At 33.2% G+C, this 21,584-nt stretch overlaps 1 protein-coding gene across 1 annotated transcript in view; it reads right to left on the bottom strand.

Annotated features, from left to right (window-relative positions):
* SCN2A (sodium voltage-gated channel alpha subunit 2) overlaps positions 1-21,584 on the bottom strand; it is a 140,943-nt gene that overhangs the window by 14,541 nt on the left and 104,818 nt on the right. The window contains exons 18-23 of the mRNA XM_054562599.1: positions 13,943-14,063; positions 9,979-10,133; positions 8,051-8,224; positions 4,965-5,087; positions 2,354-2,635; positions 930-983 (exon numbers count right to left, since the gene is read on the bottom strand). Of these exons, the coding sequence (XP_054418574.1) occupies positions 930-983; positions 2,354-2,635; positions 4,965-5,087; positions 8,051-8,224; positions 9,979-10,133; positions 13,943-14,063 (909 nt within the window). The remainder of the gene's footprint in view (positions 1-929; positions 984-2,353; positions 2,636-4,964; positions 5,088-8,050; positions 8,225-9,978; positions 10,134-13,942; positions 14,064-21,584) is intronic.

Below are 21,584 nucleotides of genomic sequence, written 5' to 3'. Positions count from 1 at the left end.
TCCATGGTAAAACTGAGCTAAATATCAACTACATGATAAGGTTATTACTCAGGATTAAATGAGATAATGTAAGAAAATCCTTAGCATAATGAGTGGTAATTAACAATGCATTTTTATTATTATTCAGAAAGCCTTTAAATGGGATTCCTGATAGCACTTATACAGAGATACAATGCAGGGATTTTAGCTCTTGCATGGTCTCTCTTTACTAAGATTAAAAAAACAAAACAAAACAAAACAAATAAACCTCTCAGGAATTCTTTTGAGTTAAACCTGGCTTTTGATGTTAGGTAAATAACATTTTAAGCTTAATTAATATGCTTTGGTGATATATCATAAACCAATCTTCTTCCTGCCTCATTGTCATATAGTAAGAAATTAATGGAAATGGCACAAAAAATTTTACAAGTTCTGAAGTGTATAAGGTAGACTGTGAAATCTCCATTCTTCTACCACAAAAATCTCACTTCCCTGAAAGAAATACTATTAAAGGTTTTGTTTGTCTTGTATTCTGTTTGTTTTTTCCACTGTTAACAGGTCCTTTTTATTACAAGGAAGATCAAAAACTGAAGGAAACCCGGACAGGGGAAGAAAGTGTCTATAAGGGCTTCTAATGCGCAAAGGACTGTAACTATCAGAGCCAAAAATAAAATGTCTCATTTCAAATTCAGTCAACAAATTTTTAAGTGCCAGGTGTCATGCCAAATACTAGGAAATATCTAGTTAAACGACTCACATTGAGCAAAGATAAACATTCAAAACAAATTCTGAAAGAAATAACGTAAGGTTGAATATTTTATTTTTGTAATATACATGTGTTCTATAAATTGACCCACAGTTTTATTTTACGGACAATATTACTAAAATACAACACTGTGGAAATAATCCCTGGATCAAATTAGGCAATTCTCCTTCTAAAGTAGACTTACATTTCGTGAATCAACAGCTGCATACATGATATCCATCCATCCCTTAAATGTGGCCTGTAAAAAAGTCACATCTTTTAATTTTTTTACCCCACAAATTATAATTTTAGAAAAGGAATTAAGTATCAGATTAATAGACTGAGATTAATTTAAAACTGTTCTATACAATAAACTGGGATTGATATCCAAACTCTTTGGGCAAAGTTTTATAATATATGCTTTGAAACTATTTCAACTTTATGTTCTTCTCTAACATCTTATATACATCTTTAACACCTGTAATTAAATAGGTTGTAGCAATAGCTATCATAAAAGCAATTATTAATCATTGTATCTAATGTACATATAAGAATATAATATGAAATTTGATAAAATAATATCATGTAGGTAGCATTAACATCAAACAAATTGAAATATGTGGTACAATGTTTGATCTTAATGTTTTTTTCCCTATGTATTCTGTCCTAAAAGGTATTATCATTAATAATTAATCATAATGTTTTTTTCCTGAAAATCTTCTCAGTATTGTTGAGTATATGATTTTGAGGCATTATTATATAAGAAGCAGTTTTGTATCTGAAAAGCATTACATTCACCTGCAATTTACTCTTTTAAGTATTTGCTTTTTTGCGTGTAGATCTAGTAATCCTGAAAACAAAAGTCTTGTACATTTTTTTCAGTTCCTTAGTGCCACAGGATCTTTCCTTCCAATATTCATATAGTGTTGGTTGTTGTGTGGGTGGATCATCTCAGGAAGCATGTGGACATAACTTAGGGTGGTCAATTGAGAAGTTGAATTAATAGCAACATAATAAACCTGGAAGGAAGGTTTTCATTTGCAAGAGAGCAGTCTTCCTCTCTGAGAGTGTTCAGTTAGCATGCAGGAAGATGGGAATTAGGTAGCAGTCTGTGTGAGAGACGTAAAGGTGTGGAGTTTTGGGCAGTGAGGGAAAAAGTGGAGATAACTGTAATAGCAGAAACAATAAAAAATACAGAAAACAAATAAAAGTGGGGAGTTTTGGCAAGGGTGGTGGTGAAGTTTGGGTGGGTGGAGACTTGATGAGGGTATCTATATTCTAGGGTACCTGAGAAAGAGTACAGAAATCTACCACTTCTCACACACACTTTTCCAACCCCACCCTAGTGACTGTGCCTTTACTTTGCTCAGAGCAGGGATGGGGAAAAACAATAGGAACCCACACAGAAATCGCAGTAGCAAAGGACTGGTACTGGGATCTAAGGCATAGCCTGGGAGATTGTAAACTTTGTGGAGCTTTCCACTTTCAACAAGGTGAAGAAAAACTACTTCAGTAATTTTTGAGGAAGAATCTAGGCAGATGGGCTGAAGAAGTATGCATTTACAAGTGGAAGGAATTTTAGATTTTTAAAAATAATGCATCAGAGAGCATGCTTAAGTGGTTACTTACTACTTGAAGCAGAGAAAGATATCCAAGTCCTACATTATCAAAGTTTACTTTCACATTTTTCCACCTAGCAGTTTGATTGCTTTCTATGAGGGCTTTACATTCGCTGTAGTTGTTGACCACGCTGACATCAAACATTTCTCCAGTGGTGTAGTTAATACAATGATAAAACTTGCCAGCAAAGAGGTTTACTCCCATGATACTGAATATTAGCCAAAAGATCAGACAAACCAGAAGTACATTCATGATGGATGGGATGGCTCCTAAAAGAGCATTGACAACAACCTGGCATAAACATGAGAAGGAAAAACAGGTGAAAAGTCATAAAAAATATTTATTTATTTTCACCTATTTTTAAAAACAACAAAAGTCAAATGATAGAAAACATATCTGTTTTTAAAGTTAAATATTGGAAAGAAACTAGTCTCTGACAGCTCCAACTAAAATTTTTAATTATACTTCATAATAATATAACATATATTTTACATTGTAGAATGCTTTGTCAAGAGGTAAGGCCATGTGCCTATCCAATTTTTATCAAAGAATGAAACTAATTATAAATGCAAAGAACAATTTAGCAGCACAAATATTGACATGACTCCAGAAGTTATGTCATCATGTGACTATTACAATTTTTTTTAAATCATGCAAACCATAAAATTTACCAACCAAAATTTCAGAGTAAAAGAGAATACTTTATGATAAATTTCCAGGGTGAACACTAATGATAATCATTCTGAGTACGGAAGTGTAAGGCAGGACTGTCCCATGCAATGTGGTATAGGGTCACCCTACATATAAAGACTGTGGAGCAAAGACAGCGAAGCATGGTGACTGAACATGTGATGAGAAAGAGTTTGGAAGTCAGGAGATCTAGTTTGTATCACAAATTAGTTATGCACCATTGAGCAAGTTATTTAATTTTTTTGGCCTTAGAGACCCTCCTTCGTGGAATCCCTTTCAGAAGAAAATTCTCAAATTATAAAATGAAAAATTACAATAATCAGAATACTGATTTGACTATGAGTAGCTATATTTTCAAGAAATACTGCATTTCAAGTCCAAAGGTTTCACGTGATGACTTTGTTATTTGCAGCTTTGTCATTTAACCATGATTTTTAAGGAACTTTTCTTAATTATTCTTTTAAGGCACATTTCTTAATTATTCCTCAAGTAAATGCTGAGCTAAATATCTTGTTCTGTACAAGCACACCTAAACTACATCAGAAATAAACTTTAATCAGTGAAAAGATGTGTAAAATATAAGAAATGTATGCATTGGCTGTCCACAAATCTTTTACGGGGAAAAAATACACAAAAACATACACACATATATAAATATATGAGTAACAGTATCTTACAGCAATAATACCAAGTGGGTCTTTGACAAAAGGCACAATTCATCTGCATTTTGGCACCTGCAGGTTATCCAGTGAAGGATAATATTTAATATATTTTTGAATGAAAATAAGTTTTGAAGAACTCATTACAGTGTTAAGTTACTACTAGAATTTCAACTCTTTCATAATTCTGAGGTACTTAGCCTTGACACTTAAATTTTAAGTTCACCACAAGAAATGCTCTACTATGCAAATGTGAGAAGATAATTGGTTAATACAGTTATAATATTTTTTAAAACCTGAATAACAAAGAAATAACACATGTGTTTCCCAAGATAGTCAAATCTATGGAAGCGCTAAGGATTTAGATTTTTATATATGCAAATTTAATATAGAAAATATGAAAATTATTCTAGTACTGAAAGTTTGATTTCCTTTTGTACAAGAAAAACTACTACTGCCAAAACTTTTAAATTGATAACATGAAAAAAATTTAAAGGCTGACAGTTCCTTTCCATGCAACCATGTGCACACAAACACACAGACACATACATCTACCCACATCTTTCACTTCCGTTGTGTTTTCAGCATTCATAGAAAACCCTAAATAATTCTTTTCAAATATCACGAAGAGCACCATTTTTGAAAAGTTTCTTTTTAAATAGCTAAACCCACTAAGTAAGACACGAGATCATCATTTCCTCAGTGCTGAGGGTATGTGGTCTCAGGTTTCGTGCCTCAGGGATGACACATGACAGCACAAACTCCTCTCTGTTCTTTGTACCACCTTTCTACATGAGTGTTACATTTCCACAGCTGACCTACTTTTCAGCCATTTCAGACTGTGTTTGAAAGCTAAAAAGCTAGATTTGGACTTTAAAAGGCTCAAAACATGTCAGTCATATGGAGCAATGGAGCAATGAAGCAATGGTGAGAAGTGATTTGGTGGTTTTAAATTACAGTGAGTGGGATTTCCTGCACATTTATAAATGGGATAAACATAATTAATCTTGAATCGCATCAGAAACCTACACAACATGATAGAGATTTCCCACAGAGTGAAGAAGCTAGTAAGGAACAGTCATTCAGGTATTACGTTCTGTGAGTGTCCCCAACATTGTCAAGTTTATGGATGTCTGACAGATATTTCTGATTGGTTATGCCAGTATGAATATAGAAGACACAAATTCTCCACAGGTGTTTCATTTCTACGTACAAAATATCTGTGTGTTCTTAATTGCAATTTCGACAGACTCTAAAGCATTTGAGCTTACCCTCATTCCTTCAAACCGGGATAAGGCTCTCAATGGCCTCAGAGCTCTTAGTGTTCTGAGAGATTTGATGGCACCAAGTTCCGAGTAACCCAAGGCATTTGCAGTTAAGCTAACCAATGAGACCTACAAAGAAAGCAACACAACTTTCTTATTTACAGACAAAAAAGCTTACACAGTTCAACCTTGGTCTATGCAATAAACCAGTAGTTCTCAAACTTTAGTGAGTACCACAATTACCTCGGGGGCTTGTGAAAGCAGGACAAATCCCTAACAATCAAATTCTGTAGGTTTGGGGTGGGGCCCCATAATTTCTTAAAGTTCCCAGGTGAATCTAAAAGTCTGTGAGCCACACTTTTAGAACCACTATCATAAACTTACAAAAAAAAGAAGAAGCTATACATGCTCTCTTTCCAAGATTCTTGACCAGAACATCTTTGTAAATTAAATGTAAAGAAAAATAAGGACACAGATATGCAATCTTCATCTACAGATCTGCAAAATTTATCTTTCTCATGTTATTTACCAGACCTGAAAGGAAAATTAAAACTTGGTGCAAGTACATAAATAACTATGCAAAACACGGCTGAATCTGAACATAAAAACATTCAGAAAGACGCTAGGCCTCTAAACAGTGGCTTTACCTTTAAGTAAATTTTGGTGTGAGGGTATGAAATCATTAATTAGCTCATGTTATTTCATAAAAGCTGAGATTTTAGTATAAGTATTCAGAAATTTCCAAAACAATGTTTTCTTTAATTATTTACACCAATGACTAATGTTGATAAAAGTTTAAAAATCTTAGCTGAAAAAGAAATAACTGTTATGGGAGCACAGAAATGCCTAACTTCCTTTGAAAATACATCGGAAACTCATTAAAACTGTACAAGCTAAGAAAAGATATATTTTCATAAAGTACACCTGAATTTCAAAAGCAGATAAATAAAAATAGATGTATCATATAGTTTTAAAAGTGTGGCATTAATGGATATTTGAAAAATATATTTTTAAGAAAAATAAGTAAAACAGAAAACTTTTACAACAAAATTTGACTTATTCAAACTAATTTTGCACATGTAATCCAAATTAGCAAAATCTCTAAATTTGGAAAACATTGAGTTATGAAAACATATTTAAATGGTTTATATATTTTTCCTAAAATCTAAACTTTTAGGCTTTGTTAGTCTCGTCTTTGCAGATAATTAAAAAATAAAGTTCCTAATTGGTCTTCTAGACTCTAAATAATCCCTTTTTTATTCCATCTATCATTTATGCCTTCATCAAATTTCCTTAACAGAGTGAGCTTTTCTTGCCACTTTCCATAGAAAATCTCCAATGTTTTTTTATACTAAATTAGCATTCTAAATCTCTTTGAATGGCATCTCAGGTTCTTCAAACTCTTCTCCAACTTGCCTTTCTTACCTTATCATCCAGTTACAGATGCTTTCCCTCACTCTGCAGCACTGTGCTCACCCTCTGGGGTTACCTGCGTCTTGAGCATGCCCTGTTGGCATGCATCAGTGTCTGAGCATTTTAGCGTTCTTCCCCTCCTTTGTACCTGCTGATATCTCCTCCCTTAAACTCTAGTTCACACTGCACTGCCCTCAGGAAGCCTTTCCTTCTCTCTCAGTGAGGTGAATGGCATTCTCATACAGACGTCTTCTTCTAGCTGTGCGCATATGTCCTCACCAGTCAGCTGTGAGCTCTCATAGGCCCAGAAAATGACACTCAAATTAGTATCTTTAGTAAGAAAATAGATTATCAATAAGTATATTGATATAAGGCAAAGTGCTGATTAGTTAAATATTATCATAATAGTTTTCTTAACTCTAAGAAAGTAAATATCAGGATACATTAGGTAATGTGAACACAAGCTGTAGGACAACTAGACTTCAATGGAAATAAAGAACAAACTGACAGTAACCAGAGGGGAGGGGAGAGGGGGGTAACGTGGAAAAGAAGGGAAGGGTCATCAAGGAACATGTAGAAGAACACATGGACAAAGACAACAGAGGTGGGGGGAATTGAAGGGGGGAGGTGGTGGTGGGTGGTGGAGGAGAGTAATGGGGGGAAATGGGCACAATTGTAATTGAACCACAATAAAAAAAGGAAAAAAAAGAATTTTTTTATATTCAGATAGTATTGACTTAATGCCTTTATTATTACATTGCTATATTAATTATATGATATTTTATTATAAATTTACCAATGTATCATAACCACATACAGAAAATAAAGAAAAAAGTATAATCTATAAGCTCATTATACAAATAAAAAATGGTATAGTCTTGGTATATTTATCCATTGTTTGTAATGTCCAAACACATGGCTTTAAAATATTATTTACTGTCATTTTATTGACAGAAAACTTATGATATAATTCTATGTGTAACTTTATATATTTAATAGTAGATTTGCTTCAGGCATATTTGGAAAAAAATAAAACAAAGATTTTTTTTTGCTTTTAAATTCAAACAACACTCATTGCCTCTTATATATTTTTTTCTTCTGTTTGGTGATTAAAAAGCTCATACTGGATTAGAAGTTTATTTTTTTTTCACCTGAAACTGCAAAAAATAATTTTCTCCAAGAAAATGTCTGTTTTTCTCTTTTGCTAACGTGATATGTAAATTTTATTTATCAAAATATGCTTTTTGTTGTCAAGAAATTATTAAAATCAACAGAATATTGCCTTTACCATGCACTATTAAACACATCGTGCTTTCCTGGAAATTTCAGTGCTCTCCTCTTCTGCGTTCATGGTGAGCATCGATCTCGTCCCTTCATCCATCCTTTCTACCTCAACATATTTGTATAACATGGGAATTTAAATGTTAATTCGAAACCAAATCAATAATTAAAATAACACAGCATTTGACTGTTTTACCTTTGTAAGTATGTGCATTTAAATTGGCAAAAAAAAGTTTTGGAGCTCTTTATCATTGGAAAGATGGAAATTGTCACTTATATTTGGGGCCCTGCAGGCAGTGTTTATGGAGTGCCTGCTATGTACGCGCCAGGCACCCCCTGTGAGGACCGACATGCACCATCACATGCTAATAGAACAAAACAAGAAAGTGAATACTCACATCCACAATGAGAAAATCTAGCCAGCACCAGGCATTAGTAAAATACATTTGAAAACCGTATGCAACCCACTTGAGAAGCATTTCCAGGATGAATATATAAGTGAAAACTTTGTCAGCATACTCTAACATGGTCTTAATGGTTTTTCGCTGCTCAATATATATATCTTCGAAGGCCTATAAGTAAAACAATATTGTTGAATTTCATTGTCATAAACTGTCTTTAATTGATAGCTTATTAGAAAAAACATGCTGCAAGCCTCTTCTCAGGTGCCTAAGACAGGAAGCCTTTGTGTTTCCCAGACCTGCAGTTTGCTATCTAATCATCTCCATGCAAATAACTGCTGACTGGGCACTTCAATCAACCACTAAATTTAAATAATTTCAAAATTTTAGTATCAGGGTTCTCAGTAAAGCTTAAAAATTTTGACTGCCAGCTCCTTCTCTTTATAGCAGAGTACCACTCCAAGTACATCTACTTATTTATTGCAGAGTCCCTGGAAAGTACCCTCTTACTTTTGCAAATGTAAAGAAAGCAAGGGAAACTGGGTTATAAACTCTCATTTTCTGCTCTCCCCCCCCCCGCCCACACACACAATTGGGGCATGTCTAGAAGCTCTCTCTGACATCACTTTGCAGAGCTCTTCAGAAAGGGTTGGGGACTCATTTACAGGAGTCCCTGGGACTTCTGGAATGAAAAGAGAGTTCACCTAACTCAGTCTTCTTACAAGAAAAACTCAGAGGGTAACCTGGTGGTCTAGAGTAAGAATAAAAGAAAATTTTCTTTTTTGAGTGAAAGGTAGATCTAGACTTGTGACTAGGGCTTAGCACAAGGGGCTAGAAGGGATGTCCAACCTTTTGGCATCTCTGGGCCACACTGGAAGAAGAGTTGTCTGGCCACACATTAAATACATTCCAACATGCAATCACAGAAAAAAGTCTCATAATGTTTTAAGTACATTTACAATTGTGTGTTGGACCACATTCACTGCCATCCTGGGCCAGATGTGGCCCATGGGCCACAGGCTGGACACCCCTAGAAAGGCTTTTCAGCTCAATTTATAGCGGCAGGTGAAAGCTGCTCAGAAGCCATTGTGCTAGCATGTTGACGTACATCGGTGAGCTTTGCCTGGTATGCTTGAGAACCAAGAGCTACTACTACAAGGACACTAGTCACTAATCAGACTTCTCAGTTGCCTTTTTATTCAGCTTAAAAACACAGGACTGACCCTCTTTGTTCTGAATACAAGGATGTAGGATTCTCAGTCAAATCAGAGGTGGGTTTAGAGACCTCCAGATACAAAGCCGTATCCTCATATTGAGATCAATTCATCAAACACTACAGACTGATGGAAAAAATAAAAGAAATACAACTATGTTTGTATCACCAAATGGGAAAAATAGTCACACTATTTTTACTGTATTAATATTTTGACCACATTGACTGTTCCATTAAATGAAATCAGGCAAAAAATAAGTTTATAACGCTTTCACTTTGTTACCAGTCAGTAACTGTGCTGGTGTACTATTTATCATTCACTATGATTGGCACTAGTGAATCAGCATGAACGAAACAGGTGAGTTCCCCGCTGCAATGGAGTTAATGTTAAGCAGATTAATAATCCCATATCATGCTTACATAGCCATTCTTAATAAGAACTGTCTCTGTTTACTGAAAGTCAAAAAGATTCTTCTTTAAATATACAAAACCATACTGTTATGAGTTTGATTCAATCTGAGGCTTATATCAGAACAATAAATTTATTGAGCCTATTTATTGGGCCTCTCACAATTGTGCTAAAATTATAACTATCACGCAGTCTCTCAGCCTCACCAACAATTTATGGTAAAAACATGTAGTAAGAGGTTCATTGAAGGAAAAGGTAAAGGATCTCAGGTAAAGATAAAGGAGCAGATCATATGTCACCTACCAGCGCCCCACTGCTGAGCAGAATCATGAAGACAATGAAGGTTTCAAACCAGTTATGCTCCACTATTTTGTAGCAAGTTTTTCTCAAGTTCCACCAGAGTTTTCCTTTACCTTCTTCTATGCTTATTTGACAACACTTAAACTTCCGTACACAGTCTAGAATACATCAAAGTAAATAAAAAAGAAAATATTCTTTGCTTAGGCACATTTGTGTTGGTGGCAGATTCATCTATATTATTGTCAGATACCTTGTAAATGACTCCATTTTTTAAGATGGTTTCCACTTACAGAAATAGAAATCATCTGTATGGTTTTTAAATCATTCATTCCACCATTTTTTTTGTTTATGGGACTATTACAATGGATTATATTATTTTGTAAAAACAGAGAAAACTGAAATCACCAAAGGTTGGTATTTCCGTCCTTTTCTTATCTATGAGTGATTCCATTCATATATGGATATTATGTATATTTAAATTCTAATTAGTTCATTTAATGGTATAATATAAGCATTTCTTTTTTATTATAAGTAAATAGAATATAAAGTTTGCATAATACCTCTAAATAAGATTTCCAGACTTAGTCAGAATTTATATATCTATTCCACTGTTATTAAATAATTATTTTGCTCTAATTCTGGCTATTACTAACAACAATGTAATCAACACTTGTGTAATTTGTGGGCTACTAGAGCAAAGGCTTGTCAACAAATATTTATTGAATACCTGCTATATTCAAGGAATTGTATTGGACAAATTATAGTACTAGAATTTGCAAAACACAGCCTTGTTATAAAAAGAGTGTGTATTTTATTTATTTATTTAAAATCCTCACATGAGGAAATGTTCATTAATTTTAGAGAGAGAGGGAGTGAGGGACACAGAGAGAGAAATATTGATGTGAGTAACATTAATAAGTTGTATCCTGTATGCATCCCAACCTTCTGGTGCACCAAGTGACGCTCCAACGAACCAAGCCTTCTGGCTAGGGCAAGAGTGTGCATTTTAAGCAGAGGAGATTTGCTCACAGATTCTAAAGTTATAAAAAGCAACAATTACCACAAAATAAAAAAGGGGTAGTGAGAGTTCATTGGCAGAGGTTGATTTCTGATACTGAGCTTTACAGAAGTAATGGATTTGAGGCTAGACTTCAAAGGGTGTGTAAGAATCCGTTCTAGTACATGCAGCCTTAAAGGAATGCAGAAACAATGATACAAGTAAAACTGTGAAAGACAAAAGTCTGAAAGTTGTGTGATGGAGAGAATAAGGAGTCAAGACTAGAAAACACACTTAAAGCCAATCTTAAAAAACAACCTGAATGAGTCAGTTAGAAAATTTAAATTTTATATGCTGTCTAATGGGGAAAATATTAAAGGATTTTTTGGGGGGGGAGTTATGAAAATTTACCTTATGAGAACACTGACTTAGAACTACACATGTCTATATTTAGAATTGGATAAATAGAGTAAGATGGAAAAGGAGTTAAGAGTCTGTGAGATACAATCAAATGAACATTAAAGAAAGTAAAAACCAGGGTAATAGTGGTGACAGTGCTCAGGAATCAAAAGAACAGCTGAGTTGACAGGAGCTAGCAGCTCATAGACGGTGTTGGCTCTGGTGTGCAGGAGAGAGACGAGTCAAGGGACAGACAGGGTTGTAACCATGGAAGAGAGCTCTTGTTCAAAGAATAGAAACACGGATACCTCACCTTCAAGGAGCATAATAGTTTACTGCATAGATATTTATCAGATGCTACTTTATAAACTAACTGGCCAGGTCATATCTTTTGTTTCATTAAAACCTAATAAAAAGCTATTAAATGTTAGTAGTTTATCATCTAAGAAACACAGGGCATATTCATCATTTCTTTGCAGGTAAGACCCTTTTCCCATAGCCAAAGGACGAAGAAGAATTACATGCCCTGAAAATATTTATTATAATTAATTAAATGAAACTGCAGTTAATTTTTCCTCCAAAGAGTATATGGGATGAAAAGACACTGTTTAACCAAAAAAAAAGACCAGTGTTAGTGAGAATAGAAAATGCTAAAATATTGAGACCTCTAAGATGGAAGAAAGGAAGGAGTGCAAAAGGGTTTAACCTGTGTCTCTTTTATTCTTAAATAAAAACTCTGAAGCAAATAAGACAAACGTTTTCAAATCATTAAAGTTGATTAGTGGTATCGCTGTATTATTCATTACTATTATCTATACTGTTATATTGGTAATATTTCATTCTTAAATACTATACTTCAAAAAATACAAATGCTTTTAGAATCATAATTATTAATATGCATATACTATGACCCTAAAATAAGCTAATTATCTAGAAAAGAGTAATAACTAATACCATATAAATAATTTTTGTGATTTACCTCTTGAATGTTTTGTGGAGTCATAAATGTTTTTCACAATCAAGTAACTATACTGAAATGTATGCAGATTGTTTGAAGGAAATTAAAAAAAGTAGCTTTTCTCAAAATTTATGCTGAACAAATAGCTCTTCTACTAAAATTATTTAAAAATTGGTAACTAAAATTTAAACATTTATTTTTGCCAATTCATTTAAGTGCAAGGTCAGTGAGTATATGCAACAGAATCTTCTGTAACAACCTTGAAAGAATCCATTGACCTCAATCGTTATTTCTAACATCTGAAAAATTGCATAAAAAATTAGCTTAAAGTTTCAATTAAAACAGTTTTAAAATTCGTAAGATATATGAAATGAAACTTTTAAAGAATTACTTGTAATAAACTAGTAACAGTTTGAGGCAGTCATTATTATTAAAAAACTTTTATTTCAGCAATTACTATATAGTATTGAATTTGGGATTAAGACATAGTATGAATTACTAAATAGCTGTTTAATTAACTAAAAAATGAGTTAAAATGAAGTGATCCCTAGGGTTTTAAAGAAATGTTTCTGTGTGTACAATAGTGGTTTATATAAGAAATAGAATTTCGTACTCTGTGGTGTTGCACTCCTTTCTCCCGTCTCTTTATATTATCATTAGTGCATTCCCACACGGAACCGGGATTGGCCAGGTGGACAGGACAGGAGCAAACCTCACACAAATGCGAGCTCAAGTCCTTAGCATTTAGGTTTCCTCTCCTGCTTGTTTGCCTTCACTATGAGAACAACCTCAGGCCAGTGCGTGGAGGATGGGATAATAGCAAAATGGAGCTGAGTCACCCCAACTGTCTCATCTAAGACCTCAAACTTGTGAGAGAGCCTAACCATTATCAGCAAAACTAGCTAGCTGGATGTGAAATTGTGATTTTATGTGTGTGTGTGTGTGTGTTGTTATATGCTAAGATATTTTGGGAGATTTGATACACAGCATTATGGTTCAAGAGATAACCGATCCATACTTCAAATAATCTACTTTTAGCTTTCTTCATAAAAAATCCTCTTCAGTTTACTCCAATGGCATAGTGCATGTCCCATATTATATAATAAATACCAACTCATAATATATTTTGGCATTTAATTATCTATTATAATCCAGAACTAATAACAAATTTTGATCTTAACAGATACAGGTAACTCTTTAGGGACAATTTTAAATGCATTCTTATCGATTAGTAATCATTATACTATGATAAAACAGCAAAAAATTAACAAAATAGTTCTTTGACTTTTACATTTTTTTCTTTTATTTTTTAAAGCTAAAGAGAGATAGGTATGATTTGATTCGGTTTTCTCTTCTATTAGATATTCTAGAAGTCCACCAAAAAAAGCCAGATAGTAGCATTTCCTAGAGTTGAACAGAATCCACAAATATAAGAATATCTGATTACATAAATTAAATCTTTAAAAAAAATCATCTTTGTTTTGATACAGAAAAAGTAAAACAAACAAACAAACTGTTGTTAGGTAGACATAGATGATTCCAAAGATGGGGGAGAGAGAACAGACAGATAGCTACGAGAAGTCTAATGCACATGTATGCATTGTTTCTCTTACCTTCTGTAAAACATGCTTCAGGTTCCAGGGATTCTTCAGGTTCAACCTCAGGCTGTTCTCCCTCTGCGGGAGCTCCTATGTCAACTGTGCTGCCTTCAGACGAACTAGTTGCATTTAGCTTCTGAAAATCAATTCCACAGAAAAACTTTTAAAATATTTTTTTAAATCTATAATACAAAAATTCAAAAGGCGTGCTCTTAAGTCTTCAGGATGCATTTCCTTGATCTGTAATTTAAGATTATCTTACACATAATGCCAGTCCGCTTTAGTAGAGGCAGGGGGTCACAAGATTAGATACAGCACCACAGAATATTTTTTCTTTAAAAATATGGTGCTAACAACTTAGATAATTTTTGATTAAGCTCACGTACAGACATTCTGAAATGAAATCCTGCAGAGAGCTTATGTAAGCTACCAGTAGTATGGTTGTCTGCGATCTTGCTTTTGTAAATTCGTTTGCAAATGGCACAGTGTTTTATTCTAAAATTGTGACCCAACCAACAAAAGCTGCACAAGTGTATTTTCATGTCAAATGCAGAAAAGATTTGTTCAAATGCACATAAACAGCAACAATCTAAATTTATCCACTTTTCATTGACATGAAAACATATACCTCCAGTTGTTATTAAATATATTCTATAATTTTCTAATTCTGAAAAGAGCAGCACGGTGTTAGCTTTATAGCAAGAGCTGATATTTTGCATTCTCTTTGGCCAATGCACTCCTGTGTTTCATTGTGCATTTGGAAACTACTTGTTACTCTGGCACTCTTACCTGTTTTGTTAATACAGCAAAAATAAATCTTTGGCTGTTGTTTTGTTTTCCTTTAGGTTAAATCAAACACCACCACCAAAAGAAAAATATACTAGAAATAAGTTGTTTTAAAACTTGAAATGCAACAAACTTTAGCCAGGTCAGGTCGTTCATGGATCAGCATATATGAAGGCATTCCAGCCTTTAATCTGGTCTTAAAGTGCTGCAGGAATGACACCAGGCCAGGTATGAGTGCCACATGGAATCAGAGTAGTTTGGGCCACAGCATTCTCGAACCTGTTACAATGTTATTACCATTAATGCATAACATTAGGAAATGGCTGAGCTGGTAAGAGCTATATTATAGAGGGGATGAGGTAAGCACATGATAAAATGCACGTTCAAGTATGTTGAACTATTATAAAATAGATGTTGTAGTCAGCACTAGAAATAGTCTACTAACATTTAACCTAAGAATTTTATGAATTACCCTGGAAAAATTGTATGGAAATAATTTCCTTATATAAAATATCTACTTGAAAAGTGGTGCTGATAATATATCAATAGATGATATATCAGATTGAAAATGTTTTGTCTTTTGTGAGTTAACAATACCAATGATAGAAGAGTAAGTATCATATATGTCTGCTTTCTTAGAACTAGTTTGGGGATTATTTTTTTAATTTGATCAAATTACTTGAATCAAGGATTATATATTATAAGGTGTTTGTAGATTGTTGATTTATTTTTCTACTCATCAAAGGTATCACAATACTAGACAGATACTTGATTCTAATATCTTTGTCAATAAAACTTAAATATATTTTGTTTTAAGATGAAATATCAAAGTGAGAATTATTACTAATATCCTAATTTTTTTTTACTTTTTCTAATTTCTTGTTCTTTGTTTTTGATAAGTGCAGCCTTGTTAATATACATAAACAACTAAGAAATGACTTAATTACCCTATCACCAATCATTCTGATTCATGTGAAATTGTTATATGTTAGGGACTTGAAAATACTGGTCTTAACATCTGAAGGACAATGAAACATAATATAAATAATCAGAAAAATTGAAGCACACTCATATCTGATGTGACTACAGACAACCCACAATAAGAATTGGAAAACATTCCTTTTAGGAACAAGCATCTCACTACAAATACATATTAGAAGAAGACCTGGGGGTGGGCCTAACTGAAATATGAGGATCCATATACAGTGTGCTCTACATGCTCAGGCTGGCATTGGTTAATTACTGCCTGGAAGCCTACATCAAGGCTGGGAGTACTGAAGATACTTGGTAAATACTGTTTAAAAACAAATGAATAAATGGATGAATGAATGGACTTCACAACATTATGATGTTTAGCACTTGACAATGATTGGGAAAAGTCACCAGACAAGTTATTCCAGGGAATCTTTGTTCAAAATGTTCAAACGTTTTTAGAAGATCCTGCAAAACCAACTTCTCAATCCTTTCATTTAGCACAGTGATTTAGTATTGACATAGAATTAATAGATGCTTTTTTACCGAAGCAAAATATTTTTTGCCATGTTGTTACTTTTCTTCAAAAGTGCAACGTTAAGTATTTTGTATTTCTAGAAAACATATCTCACCAGATTAATCTTTTGAAGCAAATATGCTTTTGAAATCTTTGTATCTCTAGTACCTATCACCAATGTTTGTGTTTAATAGGTGTTTGTTGAGTAAATGAATGAATGGCTATTGAATGTGTTCTTATTCAACTATTAACTATTTATAACACCTCCTATCTAATACTTACTTTCATATTCAAGGAGATACAAATAATATTCTGACTTAAGGTGCAAAGTAACACAAATCCATCAATATTCTGAACTGTGTAAGTAATGACCAACAACTCTTAGATTAGAGACTGCTGTCTCAACTCCAGGCTCCCAGTTATTCTGACCTGAGATGAGTCTATAAAGTAAACTGTAGTTTAACTCTAGAGTCAAGAAAACAAAAACAATCATTTTGACAATGTTTTCTCTCTTTTCCTTCTATGTACATATATCTATAGTCCCAGCAAGTAAATGGAACCTCTTTAAAGAGAGAAAATATCATCCTTTTCCATCTTTCTTCTGATGTTGAACAACACAGGATCTACCTGTCCCATGAATTACTTGAAGAGCTTTACTTGGTTTACAAAAAAAGAGTCTAAGCTGCACATTAATCCCCAGCATCAACCATTTCAATGCCTATTTAGAGAAGGAAATGGGGCTTTAATCATCTTGTCAAAAGTCATAATGAGTCAGCAGCTGGACTCTAGATCCTCTGTACCCCATTTTGCCAAGATTCCCTAGAGAATTTCTTTGATGATTCATATGTAAACCTAATATTTATTAATTTAAAACATTTAGTAGATGCGGTATGTAATTAAACATTGTAGTTTTAAAATAGTTTTTGTGATATTGTTGAGTCCCATGTCTCATGACCATGATCTTAGTATTAGTTCATTATATTCATATTCTTATATGTATCAATGTAGAAGAGCTAAAGAGGCATTGGAATATTTCATGAACAAAAGTTTACTTTAAATGATAGCCCTAAGACGTAGGCAAGAAATTCTGATTTATAAAACCTTTCTAGATAACCTGAATTCAATAACTTTGTAAAAATCACATGTGGTAAATATCATAATATTGTAAAATATGTTGACTAAAACAGTTAAAATTTGTAAAGTGCCTATGAAAACCAAATGAATCAAATTAAAATATAAAAATCTTCAGCTTCAGATAAGGTCAAAACTAAAATCAATTCTAACAAAAGTGCAAATTCACCAAAGTAGAACTGTCAAACACACATCATTATATGGAACTACCAGTACACATACACTTAAAAGTTTTTTCAAGTAAAGGTTGCTTGTAATACTTCAATTTAGGCATCATTCACTAAAAATGCCGCACGAGTAAGAGATAAAAATATTGAGTGTCTAGAAATAAAACCAGCTCTACAGTTTCAAGTTCTGTACTTGACAATTTCTATATTTCCCCCTGTTAAATTTAGATGTTTAGGTTCTCTTTTTATTATCTGATCTATGTATTGGCAAAAAAGTAGACTGGATGATAGTATTAATTCAGCCCTTACTTCATTTAACATTAAAAAAATATGAAAGCACTCCAGTATCAGGATAGTAATGATATCAAACAGTAATAGTAAATTTTTATTTGCTATGAATAGCATGGGCAATCATTTACTTTCAAGTGGAAATAGAAAACATCTTTTAAGTGAAAAATCTCATTACAGGGCTCATATTATTTAAAATCTGCTGGATTCTTCTAAGAGCAGGGGAATTACAGTCATAGGAATTAAGTATGGCAAAAATCACATTTTGCTTAATAAATATTGAGGCACAAATATTTTCATTTTGTATTTTTAAACATACACTTATTTTACTTTCTACATCATTGAGAAAACATTATTAAACATCAACATGCCAAAATAATAGTCCTTCTTTCAGAAAGTAAAAGTATTTATAAAAATAAACAGAAAAAGAGAAAACATTACTTCCTCTTAAGTTTTTCATAGGCACAAATTTATCATTATGAAGTTATTTTTAAGAAAATTTAATTAGTAAATAAAGTATGTAATTTAGAAAAAGAGTAGTATATTCTAATCTGAGTCAATAAAAATGAGATTTTTAAAATAAAGAGATCATTCAAATAAAGGCTAAATCATGTATTCTATGTTTAACTAAAATTTTGGTGTCCAAGAATGGCAATCCTTTGTTCCACATGGATTCTAATTTTAATCTGTACTTAAAGAGCTTTGGTCATTTTACGTAAAAAATCTTAACACTGGAACAATGAGTGTGATGGTTTTGCTTGCTTTGGGATAGACTTAAGGCAAAACTTGCACTTTAGTACTCAAAAGGAATCGTTGGCATTATCTTCTCGATGAGGAAGACAGAAAAATCAATAGTATCATTATTATGGTACTACATTATCCAGAAAATCTTTTATTCCTTATAACAAATACATTACAAAATTCTCTGATCTATAAATCACAGAATCTGAAATCTCTTTCTTGGGATGGCAAAAGTAACCCTCATGACCTACCCCTCAGCAGATAATCAGTGCCCGAAAGGCACATATATTTTTGGCTCATTTTGTTCCTACGGGTTATTTAGAGCTATTTTTCTTTCTTCATCACTTCCCCATTGGAAAACTTTCCCTTGAGAACTACACATTCTCCAGGATAAGATCACAGATGGATTCCTATTGGACCCATCCCATCATCGCTTACTCAAAACTTCCCTACACTTATTTTTCTTCTTCACCGCTCTTAAGTATTAGAATTCAGTATGTATGCTCTTTTAGGAAGTAGTGTTCCCCCAAAGGAGGATCAGATACCTATTAGAGAAAATTGGAAACTGTAAGAATGTGAGAGTTGAAATTAAATGAAGTCAATTTAAATCAGTTCCTATTTAGTTTGTATTTTCTATACTTAACTAGAGCCAAATCTCTTTTCCCTCATATACCTCTCTACAAAGGAGCTTGGAAAATGGGACACTCAAGAGGGTAAGGGGACTAACCATATCTCTTTTCTAGAAACTAGGATAAACAAGCCATTATCCCAAGGAGTCAAATAATGCTTTTTGGGAAAAATTGATATGTACTAGGAAAAATAACTTTTCTAGTTCCCGTAGTATGTGTTTCATTGTGAGCAATTACACTTCTCAGGTCTCATTTTATGTATAATTCCTTCAATCTATGAGGCATTGTCTTTCATAAATCTATAGTTCCAGTGATTGAATATTTTTTTCCAAAGTAGAAGAAGAGAATGCTCCAAGGATGGCATGATCACTACTCCTTCCAAAAAACAAATAGGGTTGTTTTAGAGTTTTGATGACAGAAGGAGAAGAAACTGCATCTAAGTGACAAAGTATTTAGTAGTCTGGAAAAAATAATTAAATTAGACTGAGTAATTTGGTTAGCATATTTTAGTGCTAAAATGTGATTTCAACATCAGGAAATGAAGGATCCACCAAATGGATCTCACATAACAGTGTTACACACATTTCCGTAATCACATGACAAGGGAGTTTCCTTCTTTTAAAAAATACCGAAAGTGCAAGAGCTCACAATGATTCTCTTCCTATATAGAAGTCTGTAGCGCATGACATATTAAAGTAATTTTCTCCAGGAGAAAGTTTCCCAGCAGGTCTCGGTAAAGTAGAAGACAGACACACACAAAGGACTGAAGAACAAGAGGACAAAGAAAGTGGATTCTAGATCTATTTTCAGAATGAAAATACTATCTATGAGACTTTCAATTATTTGGTATACAAAAAAAACATATTTCCTTTTTTTAAATCTTAGGAGCTTTAGGGTAAACAACAGAATCTCCAAAGGGATCATATTCTAAATGCAAAGTACTTTTGGTCAATTGCTAAATAAAGCAATGTTATTTTCTCTAAAATGAAGCAGATAAAAATTATACCCATGCTGCTGGCAGCCAAAACATAAACATTCCAATTCATTTACATTATTATAACATATAAATATCCTTTAGGAAGTTTGCACATGAATAAAAGATTGCTTTAATTTGGAGATTATCCTTCAGAAAAACATAATAAGACACTGAACAAAAAATTACCAACAAAGTACACTCATTGAGGCTGTATTTTTTTAAAAAAGGTAATTGAAATGTAAATAAAAAAGGAGAGGATGGCAAGAGAAAGCTTTTCTGCAAGTCTTTCAAAGACCACCTACATTTCTCTTTTAGGCACTTAGCATGTTCAAAACTCTATAATGTTAAATGGAAATTAAATAATCCATAAAGGCATGCACTTTTACCTTTCACTCAACATAATTTCTATTAAAAATCCTTTTTTAAAAAGTGGGGTTGCCAGACTTGCCTGACCATGCTTTATGACTCAGCATAAGAGCAGCTGTGCATGTTTTTATTTTACTGCCAATGGATGGGCAAGGAATGTAGCTGAGTAACATGCAGGCCAGTCATAATTCATTTAGAAAGTGATTATATTTATATATGTACAACTTGCTTAGGTAACCTGGGTAAAAGTGGTGGCACGAGCCTCTGGCTGGTTAAAAAACACCAGAGCTGCATTCTTGATGGCTCCAGCTTGATTTTACCCCTGTGAGAAGTAAGAATGGTAAGCAGTGAAGGTCACCATATTGCACGAGTATATTTCACTTCCAAAAATCATTCAAGCATGCCTGCAACATTATTGAAACTCTCAAGAAAAATCAATCATTCAAAATCACAAAGTATAAAAGGAATTACATTAAATATAGTTAAAATAACATAGGAGTTAAAATATACTTGATTATGACATGAATTTAAAATGAAGTACTCTAGAGAATCTACAGAACTATCAAAGAATCACGCAAATTTGGCAAATACAAAATAGAAGAGGATTTAGTTCAGATTCCTAAACAACCTCTGGGCCCTCTTGGTTAATCTGCCCTAGAAAAAGGAAGTCATTTAGGCATTCCAAACATTAAGAACTGCTCCAATTTTTCCTTTAATGTTTCTGACCACTTAGCAAAGAATATCAATAAACCTCATACCATTTCTTGCAACTCTACATGAGATATTTAAGAGCATAATTCCATCTTACCATTAACAAGAGGACCAGATAAAAGTAACCTGAAGACTGAACACTAAAAAAAAAAAAAAAAAAAGAGTATTTCATGTGGGACTATTTTGAATTTTGATTCAATTCTCTTTTGTTTTCTAGTGTTAGCGCTACCAAGTAAAAAACAAAAAGTTTAAAACCTTCACCTATTCCATTCCTAAACTACTGTATTGCTCTAATATTTTATTAGTTTATGTGTTTATATTTAGGAAGTTTGAGATAAAGCCATAGTTGAAAATATCTCCAAATAATAAATTT

Source organism: Pteronotus mesoamericanus, unplaced genomic scaffold (assembly GCF_021234165.1).
Source record: "Pteronotus mesoamericanus isolate MK-2021 breed Mesoamerican mustached bat unplaced genomic scaffold, CSHL_Meso_final scaffold_651, whole genome shotgun sequence".
NCBI lineage: Eukaryota > Metazoa > Chordata > Mammalia > Chiroptera > Mormoopidae > Pteronotus > Pteronotus mesoamericanus.
Note: the sequence above shows the minus strand (reverse complement) of the source record. Positions and strands in the feature narration are given on the sequence as shown.